This window comes from Littorina saxatilis, linkage group LG7, assembly GCF_037325665.1.
Source record: "Littorina saxatilis isolate snail1 linkage group LG7, US_GU_Lsax_2.0, whole genome shotgun sequence".
NCBI lineage: Eukaryota > Metazoa > Mollusca > Gastropoda > Littorinimorpha > Littorinidae > Littorina > Littorina saxatilis.
The window spans coordinates 31,920,190-31,935,112 of record NC_090251.1 but is presented as its reverse complement, the minus strand read 5'-3'; the positions used below and the strand labels follow the sequence as shown (position 1 = coordinate 31,935,112).

The window sequence follows — 14,923 nt, the reverse complement described above, 5'->3', positions numbered from 1 at the left end:
TTGTGAGGGGATGGATGAATGTTATTTGATTAAACGACACACAATGATGTGCTTGGCAAACCACACTCACACACACACACACACACACACACACACACACACACACACACACACACACACACACACACACACACACACACACACACAATAACATAATTCTATGAATAGCAGAGAAATAGATAAGTTCTGTCAAAGTTGAAAGGTCTACTTAATTTCTTATTTCACCAGGGAAGACAGTTTTGACATACATAAACGAAAATCCAAAAACAGAAAGGTCTACTTAATTTCTTATTTCACCAGGGAAGACAGTTTTGACATACATAAACAAACATCCAAAAACAGAAAGGTCTACTTAATTTCTTATTTCACCAGGGAAGACAGTTTTGACATACATAAACGAAAATCCAAAAACAGAAAGGTCTACTTAATTTCTTATTTCACCAGGGAAGACAGTTTTGACATACATAAACAAACATCCAAAAACAGAAAGGTCTACTTAATTTCTTATTTCACCAGGGAAGACAGTTTTGACATACATAAACGAACATCCAAAAACAGAAAGGTCTACTTAATTTCTTATTTCACCAGGGAAGACAGTTTTGACATACATAAACGAACATCCCAAAACAGAAAGGTCTACTTAATTTCTTATTTCACCAGGGAAGACAGTTTTGACATACATAAACGAACATCCAAAAACAGAAAGGTCTACTTAATTTCTTATTTCACCAGGGAAGACAGTTTTGACATACATAAACGAACATCCCAAAACAGAAAGGTCTACTTAATTTCTTATTTCACCAGGGAAGACAGTTTTGACATACATAAACGAACATCCCAAAACAGAAAGGTCTACTTAATTTCTTATTTCACCAGGGAAGACAGTTTTGACATACATAAACGAACATCCAAAAACAGAAAGGTCTACTTAATTTCTTATTTCACCAGGGAAGACAGTTTTGACATACATAAACGAACATCCAAAAACAGAAAGGTCTACTTAATTTCTTATTTCACCAGGGAAGACAGTTTTGACATACATAAACGAACATCCAAAAACAGAAAGGTCTACTTAATTTCTTATTTCACCAGGGAAGACAGTTTTGACATACATAAACGAACATCCCAAAACAGAAAGGTCTACTTAATTTCTTATTTCACCAGGGAAGACAGTTTTGACATACATAAACGAACATCCCAAAACAGAAAGGTCTACTTAATTTCTTATTTCACCAGGGAAGACAGTTTTGACATACATAAACGAACATCCAAAAACAGAAAGGTCTACTTAATTTCTTATTTCACCAGGGAAGACAGTTTTGACATACATAAACGAACATCCAAAAACAGAAAGGTCTACTTAATTTCTTATTTCACCAGGGAAGACAGTTTTGACATACATAAACGAACATCCCAAAACAGAAAGGTCTACTTAATTTCTTATTTCACCAGGGAAGACAGTTTTGACATACATAAACGAACATCCAAAAACAGAAAGGTCTACTTAATTTCTTATTTCACCAGGGAAGACAGTTTTGACATACATAAACGAACATCCCAAAACAGAAAGGTCTACTTAATTTCTTATTTCACCAGGGAAGACAGTTTTGACATACATAAACGAACATCCCAAAACAGAAAGGTCTACTTAATTTCTTATTTCACCAGGGAAGACAGTTTTGACATACATAAACGAACATCCAAAAACAGAAAGGTCTACTTAATTTCTTATTTCACCAGGGAAGACAGTTTTGACATACATAAACGAACATCCAAAAACAGAAAAGGTCTACTTAATTTCTTATTTCACCAGGGAAGACAGTTTTGACATACATAAATGAACATCCAAAAACAGAAAGGTCTACTTAATTTCTTATTTCACCAGGGAAGACGGTTTTGACATACATAAACGAACATCCACAAACAGAAAGGTCTACTTAATTTCTTATTTCACCAGGGAAGACAGTTTTGACATACATAAACGAACATCCCAAAACAGAAAGGTCTACTTAATTTCTTATTTCACCAGGGAAAACAGTTTTGACATACATAAACGAACATCCCAAAACAGAAAGGTCTACTTAATTTCTTATTTCACCAGGGAAGACAGTTTTGACATACATAAACGAACATCCAAAAACAGAAAGGTCTACTTAATTTCTTATTTCACCAGGGAAAACAGTTTTGACATGCATAAACGAACATCCAAAAACAGAAAGGTCTACTTAATTTCTTATTTCACCAGGGAAGACAGTTTTGACATACATAATATTTCACCAGGGAAGACAGTTTTGACATACATAAACGAACATCCAAAAACAGAAAGGTCTACTTAATTTCTTATTTCACCAGGGAAGACAGTTTTGACATACATAAACGAACATCCCAAAACAGAAAGGTCTACTTAATTTCTTATTTCACCAGGGAAGACAGTTTTGACATACATAAACGAACATCCAAAAACAGAAAGGTCTACTTAATTTCTTATTTCACCAGGGAAGACAGTTTTGACATACATAAACGAACATCCAAAAACAGAAAGGTCTACTTAATTTCTTAATTCACCACATGATGGAAGACAGTTTTGACATACATAAACGAACATCCAAAAACAGAAAGGTCTACTTAATTTCTTATTTCACCAGGGAAGACAGTTTTGACATACATAAACGAACATCCCAAAACAGAAAGGTCTACTTAATTTCTTAATTCACCACATGATGGAAGACAGTTTTGACATACATAAACGAACATCCAAAAACAGAAAGGTCTACTTAATTTCTTATTTCACCAGGGAAGACAGTTTTGACATACATAAACGAAAATCCAAAAACAGAAAGGTCTACTTAATTTCTTATTTCACCAGGGAAGACAGTTTTGACATACATAAACGAAAATCCAAAAACAGAGTCTGCCAACGTTTCAAAATTCAGAATTAAAAAAAAACCAAGGTGGTCTTTTAACTTTTGAAGATGTAACGTTTTGTTTATAATACACGTTCTAATTACCTACCATTCTTGTTGTTTGATACATGAACCAAAGAAAACTTCTTTTATTATTGTGTGGTGGGATCTGATTAGATTAAAATAAAACATATTTCAAGATTCTATTGTTCCCAAAAAGACTGATTGTTTTTCTCCAAAAAGTGTCTTCCTTGGCTTACTTTTGCTCTTTTCTTCTCTAGATGTTGTTGCTCTTTGTTGTGATTTTGCAGCTGCAGGTGTTATTTTCGAACAATACTTTGTGTTAACAATGAAACTTTGTGCATTTGTATTACATTTGTAAAATGTTCAGGTGCATGGACACACACACATACACACACTTCACCAACAGGAAAGGAAAGATCTTGCTGAGGCTCAGCAGACGGGCGCTGTGGCGGGGTGGTAAGACGTCGGCATCTTTATCGCCGGGAAGGTCGAGGGTTCGAATCCCGGCCGCGGCCGCCTGGTGGGTTAAGTGTGGAGATTTTTCCGATCTCTCAGGTCAACTTATGTGCAGACCTGCTTGTGGCTTATCCCCCTTCGTGTGTACACGCAAGCACAAGACCAAGTGCGCACGGAAAAGATCCTGTAATCCATGTCAGAGTTCGGTGGGTTATAGAAACACGAAAACACCCAGCATGCTTCCTCCGAAAGCGGCGTATGGCTGCCTAAATGGCGGGGTAAAAACGGTCATACACGTAAAATTCAACTCGTGCAAAAACACGAGTGTACGTGAGAGTTTCAGCCCACGAACGCAGAAGAAGAAGAAGAAGAAGAAGCCGTAAGGCTCAGCTCTATTCTTCTTAACACATAACATACATTTCCATACAGGTAAGATTTCCATGATAGTACATTTTATCAAACAACAAAATCAAAACAGGTCAGTGTCCTTACAGTTAAGATTTCAATACAATGACCTAGCGGGATCTTTGACTGCACCTATCCCTTCAGTGGGATCTACCACCACACACATTCTGGGATCTAGGAGTAGGAGATTTCAGCAGCAGCACTTTTCCACCACCACATTTTAGCGCCAACGACAACGAACAACAACTGAAGAACAGTATAAATGACAAACTTCTTTCAAAATAAAAGGTTGATCACATAGCCAGGGGTTCAATGTTTTTGATGACACATTTGTCATTGACACTAAAAAAAACCTTTACACAGTTCTATCATTTTGCATAAATTCGAAAAAAAAGTAATCCAAAAAACTTTTTGGGGGAAAACGAAACAAGAATAGGCCAAAGCAATCAACTTTTACATACTGGAAGAAATGTTTATCAATTACCTATCCAGAACAGGTTATTTTGTAGGCTGCCATGCATACTTAATTCTTGCATTGCGCCTTTTGGACTGATGCAGGTGTCAAGTGCGTAAAAGGTAAAAAAATTCTGAGAGGTTGTACGACAAAAAGCACTGCCTTTCAGTAATGACCCAATGGATTGCTTTCAAACTTTCAAGATCTTTTATAAAAATAAAAAAATGCTCACACAAAAAGGGTATACTTTCAAGTAAAGATTCTGAGCAATATCAAGCATAAAAGCAGAAATTACGAAACTTTATAGAAATGTTTTAAAAACTGTCACGATCTTGTTGACTTAAAAAAAAAAACCCATTAAAGGCGACTCTGCATTGATTCTATTCAGAATCGTGCTTCTAGTGCTGGCAGAGTAAGGGGCATAACTGCACCTCTAAGCTCTTTAATGATGGAGATCGCTAAAGTACTAAGCATTCTTCACAACAAAATGGCCGACGAAAACCAAACTACACCAAAGAAGGTGACACAAAAGAAAGGTTTACCGCCTATTTCTCCCAGAAACAACGAAAATGACGACGGCAGCAAGCCACAAGTAACACGAAGAAAAAAGAAGACGCCTGCAGAACCCGTAGAAAACGGCCACGCGACCGAGGATGGCGAGAAACCGACTCCGCGTCGACGCGCCCGTTCTGCAACACCCGCTGGAAAAAAAGAGGTTGGAGGTGGGGAAGAAGGCGAAGATACAAATGTGACGACTCCAAAGAAGAAGAAAAAAAAGCCAAAAGCGAAAGCAGAAGAAGGTGAAGAGGGTCTTGTCAGTGATAGAAGTGCACCAAGCGTGCAGGAGGTGAGTGTCGGACGAGTGTTGATCAGTCCGATTCAAGTCTGGTCAGGTTTACCATTTATAATGTAGAGTAGAAATACACACACGCATGCATCCCTTTTTCCGATCTTGACACTTGTTCTTGGCGTGTGTGTGTAATTGTGTGTACACAGGTGTTTGTGTGTGTGTGTAGAATGAGTGCAATGTAAAATTGCTCATTACATTGACTTACACAGAATTTTGCGAACAAATCAGTATGCACTGCCGCTTTAAAGTTATGAGTACACTTAAGGTATTGAATTAACAGCTTTGCATGTTTGATAACACTGACAGCATCAGTAACACATGTGTAAACAAGAGGCGAAGCCTTCAAGGCTCACGTAAGAAATCGACAAACAGTAACACAAACTCAATCACTCCGTCACACATACACACACACACACACACACACACACACACACACACACACACACACACAGTAAGCATAGGTGACACTGTGCAAGAAAGCGAGACACTAGATCTAGATCTAGCCTACTTAAGCCTGTCCTTAATTGAGCCCGTAGTCGACTACACGAAGCTTCGCAAAGTCTTAATACCAAAAACCCGCAGCTACGGCGTGGTACTTTGACCCCAACATCGCTTCTCAAGTTTTGACGTGCAAAGCTTCGCCGTAACTCGCAACGAAGTTTTTTTGTTTTTTTTGTAAGAAGAGTGCTTTTTGATTCAAGATGGACGACGAAATCAGACTCAATACCATAGTGAAGAATGCACTTATCGACTTTGGTCGATATCGACTAACCTCCTACCTGTATTATTTCATACTGCGATGCATTGACATGTCGAATGAAACTCGAAATCCCAGCGCTCACGCCAACTGGTCCCGGCCGTGCTCAGTCAACGAAATAGAACACATACAATTAACTTACGTCATCACTGGCAAATACCCCGTATTGTACATGGTTACTGATGACGTGACGTATTGTACATGGTTACTAATGACGTCACGTATTGTACATGGTTACTAATGACGTGACGTATTGTACATGGTTACTAATGACGTCACGTATTGTACATGGTTACTAATGACGTGACTTATTTTACGGTCAGTCTCAGAAAGCTCTCATGAAGGTTTTAACTTTGTTAAAGCGCTGACAAGTTCGTTGATGTAACCCCCCCCCCCCCCGTGTGTGTTAGTTAACTATCTAAATACAAAACTTGTTTTCGCGTATTTTTGAAATCAGGATCTGCATACAGCTTTACTGTTCTGTGGAACATTAATGATGTATATTTAACTTCCTGGAAACTTTTCGCGTTTTGATTGAATTGACAATTGTTTCTGTGAATAAAATGCGTGTATCTGACTTGTGAAAAAAAAAAAAAAAAAAAAAAAAAAAAAAAACTTAAGAGGTCGTGACTGGTGTTTTTGTCTTGTTGTAATAATCATGCTTTTTGTCTTTCCTGGGTGCACTATCATAAAATTTTGGTTACACCAAAAAAAAAAAAAAAAAAAAAAAAAAAAAAAAAAAAAAAAAACTTACGTCATCATCATACGTAAAGTACAATTTGTGACGTAAAGTACTCAGAAAGAAGCACACCACGCGCTGGTCGAGACTACGTGCATGCGCTTTCTGACTAATAAGATTTGAGATGCCAAGACATGAAAAGATAACTCTCTTTTCCGCCATAGTGCCTTCCATCTAGTCTCGGCCCGCTCAAAATAATGAGCCAAAATGACCGAGACTTTCAGTAATTCCTTCGCGTGACGTCTAACTCTCTTACGCCATAATGTGACGTCTTCAAATGACGAAATGTTAAAGTTTCTACCACAGACATACACACGCACACACGCACACACACACACACACACGCACAGACAGACAAAGTTACGATCGCATAGGCTACACTTACGTGAGCCAAAAACAACAACAAAAACAACACAAACAGCAAGCAAGAAAAATATTAAAGAAATGAGTTCTCATAGTTTTTCACTTTCTTTTCCAGGATGTTGGTGGGAGCAAAACCAGCTTGATTAAAGAAGATGGCACTCCGAGGAAGAAGGGAAAGAAAAAGAAAGTGAAGAAAGCTGCCGGGGGTGGTGACACTGACAACTTTGGTGACAGTTACTTGGCAGCAGAACTGCAAGAGATCAAAGAGGACATCGTTGGCATAGAAACGAAAGAGGAGCTGGAGGAGAAACGACAGCTGCCTTTCCTCACCTCCAAACCTATCCTTCACAGTCAGCCCATTGATAAAATCTTCATCGAAACAAATAGTGAGTGATTCTCTTTCATTAGTTTTTAGTAATGGGTTTTAGTGAAGACTATTGTTTTAAAAAATGAATTTGCCGCCCCCCCCCCCCCCCCCCCCCCCCCAATAATGTTTCCGATTCCCTCAATTTTCATTCCGACCCTAGAACTTTTCTTGACTCTTTCCCACCCATATCACCCCCCCTAAAGAAACACACACAAAAGCACGCCTGATTTTGCAGACTTTATAAGGGTAGTTGCTCTTCTCTGACATCCAGGGAACACAGCTCGCACAATTTCTGGCCAATAAAAAGTCACTGTCATCGATGTAAATAAAAGACAAACTTCAATTAAAAATATTCTTTAAAGGTAACCAACCTAACACACGTGTGTGCGTGCAGGGATTGCCAAATCTCAAAATTGTAACTTGTCAAGTGGGCGAGTAAGTTAAAGAAAGTTTCGCTGGCCCGGTACAATATACCACACATCATATTATGAGTGAAAAATTTCTTTACACAGTTAAAACAGCGGTGACACGCACAGGAGCCTCGTTTTTGTTTCACTAGAACATGGCGATTATTTTGCAGATGACAGAAGTTCCTGCATATGCAGTGCTTATATGGTTTTAAAACTCGATAGTTAAACCAAAAGTTATGCATTTGACCAGAATTTTACTGGCCAGTTGGGTGGTTTCTACTAGCCCGGCAGGTTTTTTACCCGCCCCTGTCAATTGGGCGGACGAATTGGCCATCCCTGGGGGTGTCTTGTGTCATAAGAATCAAGCGTTTTATTTTATAGGCCTAAGTTATTTATTTTTGCCAGCGTGTTCATATATAATGGACAACAGGAGGGGGGAACATGTACACAGGGAGATAGTGATCAAGGGGGAGGTCGTAGAGAAGGTAGAGCAGTATAAGTATTTGGGGGTGATTATAGACAATAAGTTGACATGGAAACCAAACTCTGATGCCCTTGTGAAGAAACTCCACTCTCGCCTGTACTTTTTGAGAAAACTCAGGTCTTTTAACATCAGACAAGAAATCCTTCAGATGTTTTACACTTCAACGTGCAATAGTGTGTTGTACTTTGGCTCCGTGTGTTGGGGTGGCAACATCAACAAGCAAGACAGGGATAGATTAGATAAATTCATCAGGAAAGCAAGTGGGGTGGTTGGGAGGAAGCAGGACAATTTCACATCAACACATGAACGACGACTGACTGACAAGGTACAGAAGATTTTGGCTGACGACTCGCACCCACTCAGACCGGAATTTGACAGTAGACGGACAGACAGGAGCAACAGATTCAGACAACCAACCGCAAGATCCACACGCTACAGAAATTCGTTCATTCCATCTGCAATTCACATCTTCAATTCTCAGGTGGGGCGGTAGATGCTGGTGTTGTCGCTCTGATGCACGGGGTCAGTGTTCTGTATTGTTTCAGTATTGTTGATCTTGTTTTGCATTCTACTCTCTTAATCTTAGACAATATGTGATAACCGGCAAGGTGCTGACTTTCTTTTGTGCATTGTTGATGGTGAATGCATGTTAATTTATTTTTAATATACTTTCTTATGTGATAACCAATGTGCTATATTTTCTCAGGACAAAGAACAAATGTTTATTTTGAATGTTTTATGTATGTTATTATTACGGACACAAACGCTCAGCAATGTAATTTCTCTTTTAGAGATTAATAAAGTTATTGTATTGTATTGTATTGTATTGTATTGTATATCTAGCTAAAGTTTTGTGTAAGTTTATCTGTAAAACAATACTGTGTACTTGTGAATCAATGTGTGTGTGTTTGTAATTGGTTATGCATGTGTGCTTATTATGCATAGTGAAGGCTGTGAAGTTGGATCTTGTCATATTCTTGTTCTTCAGGATTAATCCAGGGTTCGTACAGAGTCCTTGAACCCTGGAAAACTCCTTGAAAATTGGAAAACCTTTTCCAGGCCTTGAAAAGTGCTTGAAAATAGAGATTTGTTAAATAGTCATTGAAAAGTACTTGATTTTTTCAAATTGTTGCCTATACATTTCGTCAGCAGCTTGTCTTATTTAAAAAAAAATGCAACCCCCTTTTTTTTCGTCAAATACAGTACACACATTTTGGGAGAATAAAAGATCGAGTGAAAACGAAAGTAGACGAACTAACTATTACTAGTCACCCGTAGTTGCTTCCCTTCCCGGAAGTTGGCAATGCAAACAACTACGGAATGACTAATAGTTTGCAGACTTGAAAAACTGAAGGTAAGCTTGGTGCTTTGCATTAATTTGAGGAAAATCATGTCCTTGAAAAGCATTTATTTGGTCCTGGAAATGTCCTTGAAAACTCATTGAATTGTATCAGCTCTGCCCTGCAGGAACCCTGTTAATCTTCTGTGATAGTGTATGATGTAGTTTGTCATTGGTCATGAATTTGATATTCATTCTTACCTGCAGGAGGATTCAAGGGTTACACTACAGCTCAGCTCACCAAGCGAGCTCAGCAGGAAAGAGAAGAAAAAGCGGTGATACCTGATCAACCGTCAAGGAACACCATGGAGTTTGGACTCAGCACCCACAGAGTTTTTCAGACCATCTGCCTGTTTCTTCACGGACTGACGGCGGGGTTGGGACTGTGGCAGGTCGTGGTGGTGTACATCCTCTTGATGAACAGTGATAGAGACTTCCTGGTCCACTACAGAGTTCTGTCCCTTCCTGTGCAGTGTATGTTCTACCTGCTGTTCGCTCTGTGTTCTATCTCCGCTTGTGACAGGTGAGTACAGGATCGTTGCAGGTGTTAATATGCTATTGTGGATGTTTGTTTGTTTAGTTACAGTGGTACCAAAGGCTGTTCCTATGCTGAAACTCCCACATTCGCTTATGTGTTTGCACAAGTGGGTTTTTATGTGTATGACCATTTTTACCCCACCATTTAGGCAGCCATACACCGATTTCGTTGGAAGGTGGTACTTTCAATGTAAAGCCCCTTGATGAGAGGACACCTTCTGTTGTCCCTGTGTCCATTAAATCTTTTGTGAGAGGACAGCTGGAATGAACTGAAACTTTGAGTAAATCCCAGCGTTGTTCTTTCATCACAGGTAAACATGCTGTAATTATTTGTTTGTTAAAAGAGGGCAGATATATTGAAGCATATATCCTGCATTATCTTTAGGGCTTTGAGGATGAATGGCTGGGGAAGAAAGGTCACACATCTGCACTCTTTTGTTCTGATCAGGTTTGTTTCATATAAAAAAGGAGATTGTTTCTTTCATGATAAACTTTACAAGATGAATTTCTTCCTTTCTTTATCTTTCAGTCTATTTTTTATGAGCTGCTGGAAATGAAACTGATTGCAGGATGGAAAAGATAGTGGTCATGCTTAGCACACATGATCTGCATGTATATTAGCAAGCATTAAATTGTCTACATGTGTCAAATGTTGTTTTCAATGACAGGTTTGATATTGGCAACCCCACGCGGAGGTTTGTGGTTCAGGCCCTGACTTTACAAAACGGGGCTGTGTCCATCGTGGTTTATCTTGTGGGTCTGGTGCTGAGTCTGTCTACAGTGGACGTTGAGGATCGCATTCATCTACAGAACACACAGCCGTCCTTGTGGAACAGCACAGAGGTGAGTGCTAAGGATTGAGTTTCATCAGGTCACACACACAGACGCACACACACTGAAACACAGAAGCATGTGCACAAAACCCTAGCATGCTAGGACGATGAGCAGATGAAAAGGGTAACACAGTGATGATATCTAGAGTTGCATAAAGCTTAGCTCTAGGCAGGTTCCACTAAATTAATATGCCCTACTGGTGCAGTGTATGATACAAAAACCACAAGCAAAGATTATGCCTCTCGCATGTAAAGCCGCTTGCAAAACAAGGGGAGCCAACCTTGTGTCAGGACTGATTTTAAGACTGATGCTTTCTTGTTGAGTTAGGTCCCTTCTTTCTAAGGGGCAGCTGATATTGCAGTATGAAAGAATATTGTTGTTTTAGAATGCACTCTAAACCTTCACCGTGCTTCTTGGGTCGTGGACGACCCAGAGCCTTGCAAAAGTGTACGTATCTCTGAAACTGTTGGGAGTTTGTGATTATGACTTCATGTAATCCTCAAACACCATCGACCACTTTTTACAGGAATTATCTTTGTAAACAAAGAAATAACAAGTCGTGTAACTGTAAGGCGAAATAACAACATTTAGTCAAGATGTCAAACTCACAGAATGAAACTGAACGCACTGCTTTTTTCACCAAGACCACATACTCGTAGTTTCGTCAGTCCACCGCTCGTGGCAAAGGCAGTGAAATCGACAAGCCATGCAGGATAGTGCGGTAGTGGTCGCGCTGAGCAGGATAACACGCTTTCTTGTATGTCTATTCTTTTTAGCTTACTGAGTTTGTTAATAATCCAAACATATCATATCTATATGTTTTTGGAATCAGGGACCGACAAGGAATAAGATGAAATTGGTTTTAAATCGATTTAGGAAAATTAATTTTAATCATAATTTTCATATTTTTAATTTTCAGAGCTTGTTTGTAATTCAAATATAACATATGTATATGTTTTTGGAATCAGACAATGACGAAGAATTAGATGAAATTATTTTTGGATCGTTTAATAAAAAAAATAATTTTAATTACAAGTTTCCGATTTTTAATGTCCAAACTCATCAATTAGTTTTGAAGCCACCAAGCTGAAATGCAATACCAAAGTCCGGCCTTCGTCGAAGATTGCTTGGCCAAAATTTCAATCAATTTGATTAAACAATGAGGGTGTGACAGTGCCGCCTCAACTTTTACAAAAAGCCGGATATGATGTCATCAAAGACATTTATCAAAAAAATGAAAAACACATCCGGGGATATCATACCCAGGAACTCTCATGTCAAATTTCATAAAGATCGGTCCAGTAGTTTAGTCTGAATCGCTCTACACGCACAGACACACACACAAACACACACACACACACACACACACACACACACACACCACGACCCTCGTCTCGATTCCCCCTCTATGTTAAAACATTTAGTCAAAACTTGACTAAATGTAAAAAATGACGTAATTTGAACTGGGCATGCGTTCTGGATGATGTGGGTTGTGGGGTACCCATATGGAATTAAAGAAGGATTTTACGATGATTATCCCTATTCGGATGGCGTGGGTCGTGTACGACCCATACTCTTTACGTTGAATCCTTCTTTTAAAGTATGTTGTACGACCCACATCATCCGAAATGTGTATTCCTCAGCGTGATTCGGTGAAGGTTAAAGCAGTTGATAAGGAGCAGCATGTTCATTTCACACAAAAATGTTTGATTCTTAGCCATATAGTTTTCAGGCTGTAAAAATGTCGTAGTGACTTTATTCTGAATATATGCCAGCTTGAACTTGAAAGTTCTAATCTATATATCTCCAGACAACGTCTGATGAGCTGTTCAAGTTCACGTCGCTCAACACAGCAAGAGGAGTAGCTGCCATTCTGGGTTGGTTCATCATCGCTCTGGCACCGAATGCTGACCGACTGAGCAAAAATCTTCACGAAGGAGATGACGACATTTTGTCTGGAGAGCTGGAACTGGACCAAGTATCACCAGCATGAGCTGTAAAGCTTCAAAATTAAACAAAAAGACAAAAAAAGCTAGAAACTGTGATAACTATTTTTGCAAAATAGCTAGGAGTTGTTGAAATCTGTTCCTGCATTCAGTGTTTCGTTTATACTTCTTATGACTTTTGTTTTTTCTCGGGTTGTGAAGAAGAGAAAGCTTCTGTGTTTGAGTTGAAAAACCTTATTTACATGTTTTTTTTAATTTTAATTTTTTTATTTTTTTTTTACTTTTGGGAAGACGCTTAAGCGTGCCCTTTTAATCGATAAACAATAACATTATATAACACACTTGGTATCTGTATGTTTAACTGTACATTAATCTGTGGCACAGCTCATTTAACATTTACTTTTGGCGCGAATTCTTACAATACATAAATGGACAAGAATGTATTACTTATTTACATGTTAAAAGTTAGAAAGTTAGATAAACTGTGGAGAATGAAAAATGTTTGCCTGCGTTTGATATGAGATATGAGAACTTGTGTTGAACATGAATATATGAATGATATTACCCCTGGAAAAAAAAAAGAATGAGTGAGAAAATATAGAGATAGAAATGAAAAAGAAGAGCAGAAATGTAGATTGCTGTTTGAGCATTTGCACTTTGTTGACATCATATTATGGTTTGATAGGTTGCTTCAGGATGTTTTCCTTTTGTGTCGTTTAAAGGCACAGTAAGCCTCCCGTAAACCATCACAGATACGGTCAGGCTTTTACACACAGTACAAACACCCTTTCATTTAAACACTCACCGATTGAGAACATCATAGGTGCCCTCCGTAAAGAGCGAACAATTTTCAAAGAATTTATTTTTGCGTGGTTTATCTTACCCCTGAGCCATCGTGAATCCGTGTAATCCAGTTTCCCTTTTTCACAATGTAGTCGTCAGTTAGTTATTTGAATGCGACTCGATGTGAGCTTATTTACAATAGCACGTTTTTATGCACGAAACAAACGGCTGTGGTTCACAAGAACTCTAGCGATGGCTTTTGACTGTTGAGAGGAACGGCGATATGCATGATAAACCGTCGTCTGCTACGACCCTTGCGTGACCCTGCTTCCGGGCTTTTCTTTTTTCAAACTTTCACAACTTCGAATTGTACTGATCTTGTCTTGATGAAAAAAGAATTCTTTTATGATTAAAGAATGTTTGTGTAACAAGCTGTCAATTTATTATTTAGATTTTAAAAGTTAGGTCTAGCGCAAAAACGCACCACGGTCCAAAAACATTTTGATAATCATCGATTCACGGCTATCGCCAGTTTACATCGATAGAATGAGACCCGAAGGGAAGTAACTCATGTTTGACCTGAGTTCAGGATGGGTCCAAATTAAAAGTGTTCGAGACAATCTGCAAAATTAATTCTTTAAAAATTGCTCGCTTTTTACGTAGGGCACCTAGGATGTTCCCGTTTGGTGAGCGTTCAAATGGAAGGGTGTTTGTACTGTGTGTAAAAGCCTGACAGTATCTGTGATGGTTTACGGGAGGCTTACTGTCCGGGCGTGATTTCCGGTATCATAACAGCCGTCCAGCACCAAAACGAGGCGCCATTGTTGTAGCAGCCCAAGTCCACGAAAATAAATTCTTTGAAAATTTCTCACGCTCGACAGAAAGCAGCCAGGATGTTCCCGTTCGGTGAGCGTTCAAATGGAAGTATGCTTGTACTGTATGTAGACGCTCAGGGAGCTCTGTGATGATTTACGGGAGGCTTACTGTGCCTTTAACTATACTGGCACTTTAAACACTCAAATCTCTTTGAGCATGAAGAAAAATCTTATTGAAGCTGAACTGAAGTTATATGTAGCTGAATATTTAAAAGTGTCCTTCACTTTTTGTACAGTCATGACTATCTGTATTCCGTCCAGCCAATGCAGTAAAGCTAATGAATGAATAGCCTGGTATTTAGACAAAAGTGCACATATACATGTATTTTTTTTTTATGCTGACTCAATAAAGTAAAAGAAAATATGCAGCTTTTTGATGTGTGTGTGTGTGTGTGTG

The 14,923-nt window shown here is 38.8% G+C and overlaps 1 protein-coding gene and 1 long non-coding RNA gene across 2 annotated transcripts in view; one reads left to right on the top strand and one right to left on the bottom strand.

The window, feature by feature from the left end:
- Positions 1 to 14,923, bottom strand: part of LOC138971193 (uncharacterized) — a 666,631-nt gene that overhangs the window by 160,113 nt on the left and 491,595 nt on the right. The window lies entirely within an intron of this gene.
- Positions 4,713 to 14,890, top strand: LOC138971181 (transmembrane protein 237-like). Its single transcript, XM_070343829.1, has 5 exons — positions 4,713 to 5,089; positions 7,067 to 7,337; positions 9,759 to 10,074; positions 10,757 to 10,931; positions 12,733 to 14,890. Exons 1-5 carry the CDS (start codon positions 4,730 to 4,732, stop codon positions 12,913 to 12,915), a joined length of 1,305 nt encoding a protein of 434 aa, XP_070199930.1. The 5' UTR covers positions 4,713 to 4,729; the 3' UTR covers positions 12,916 to 14,890.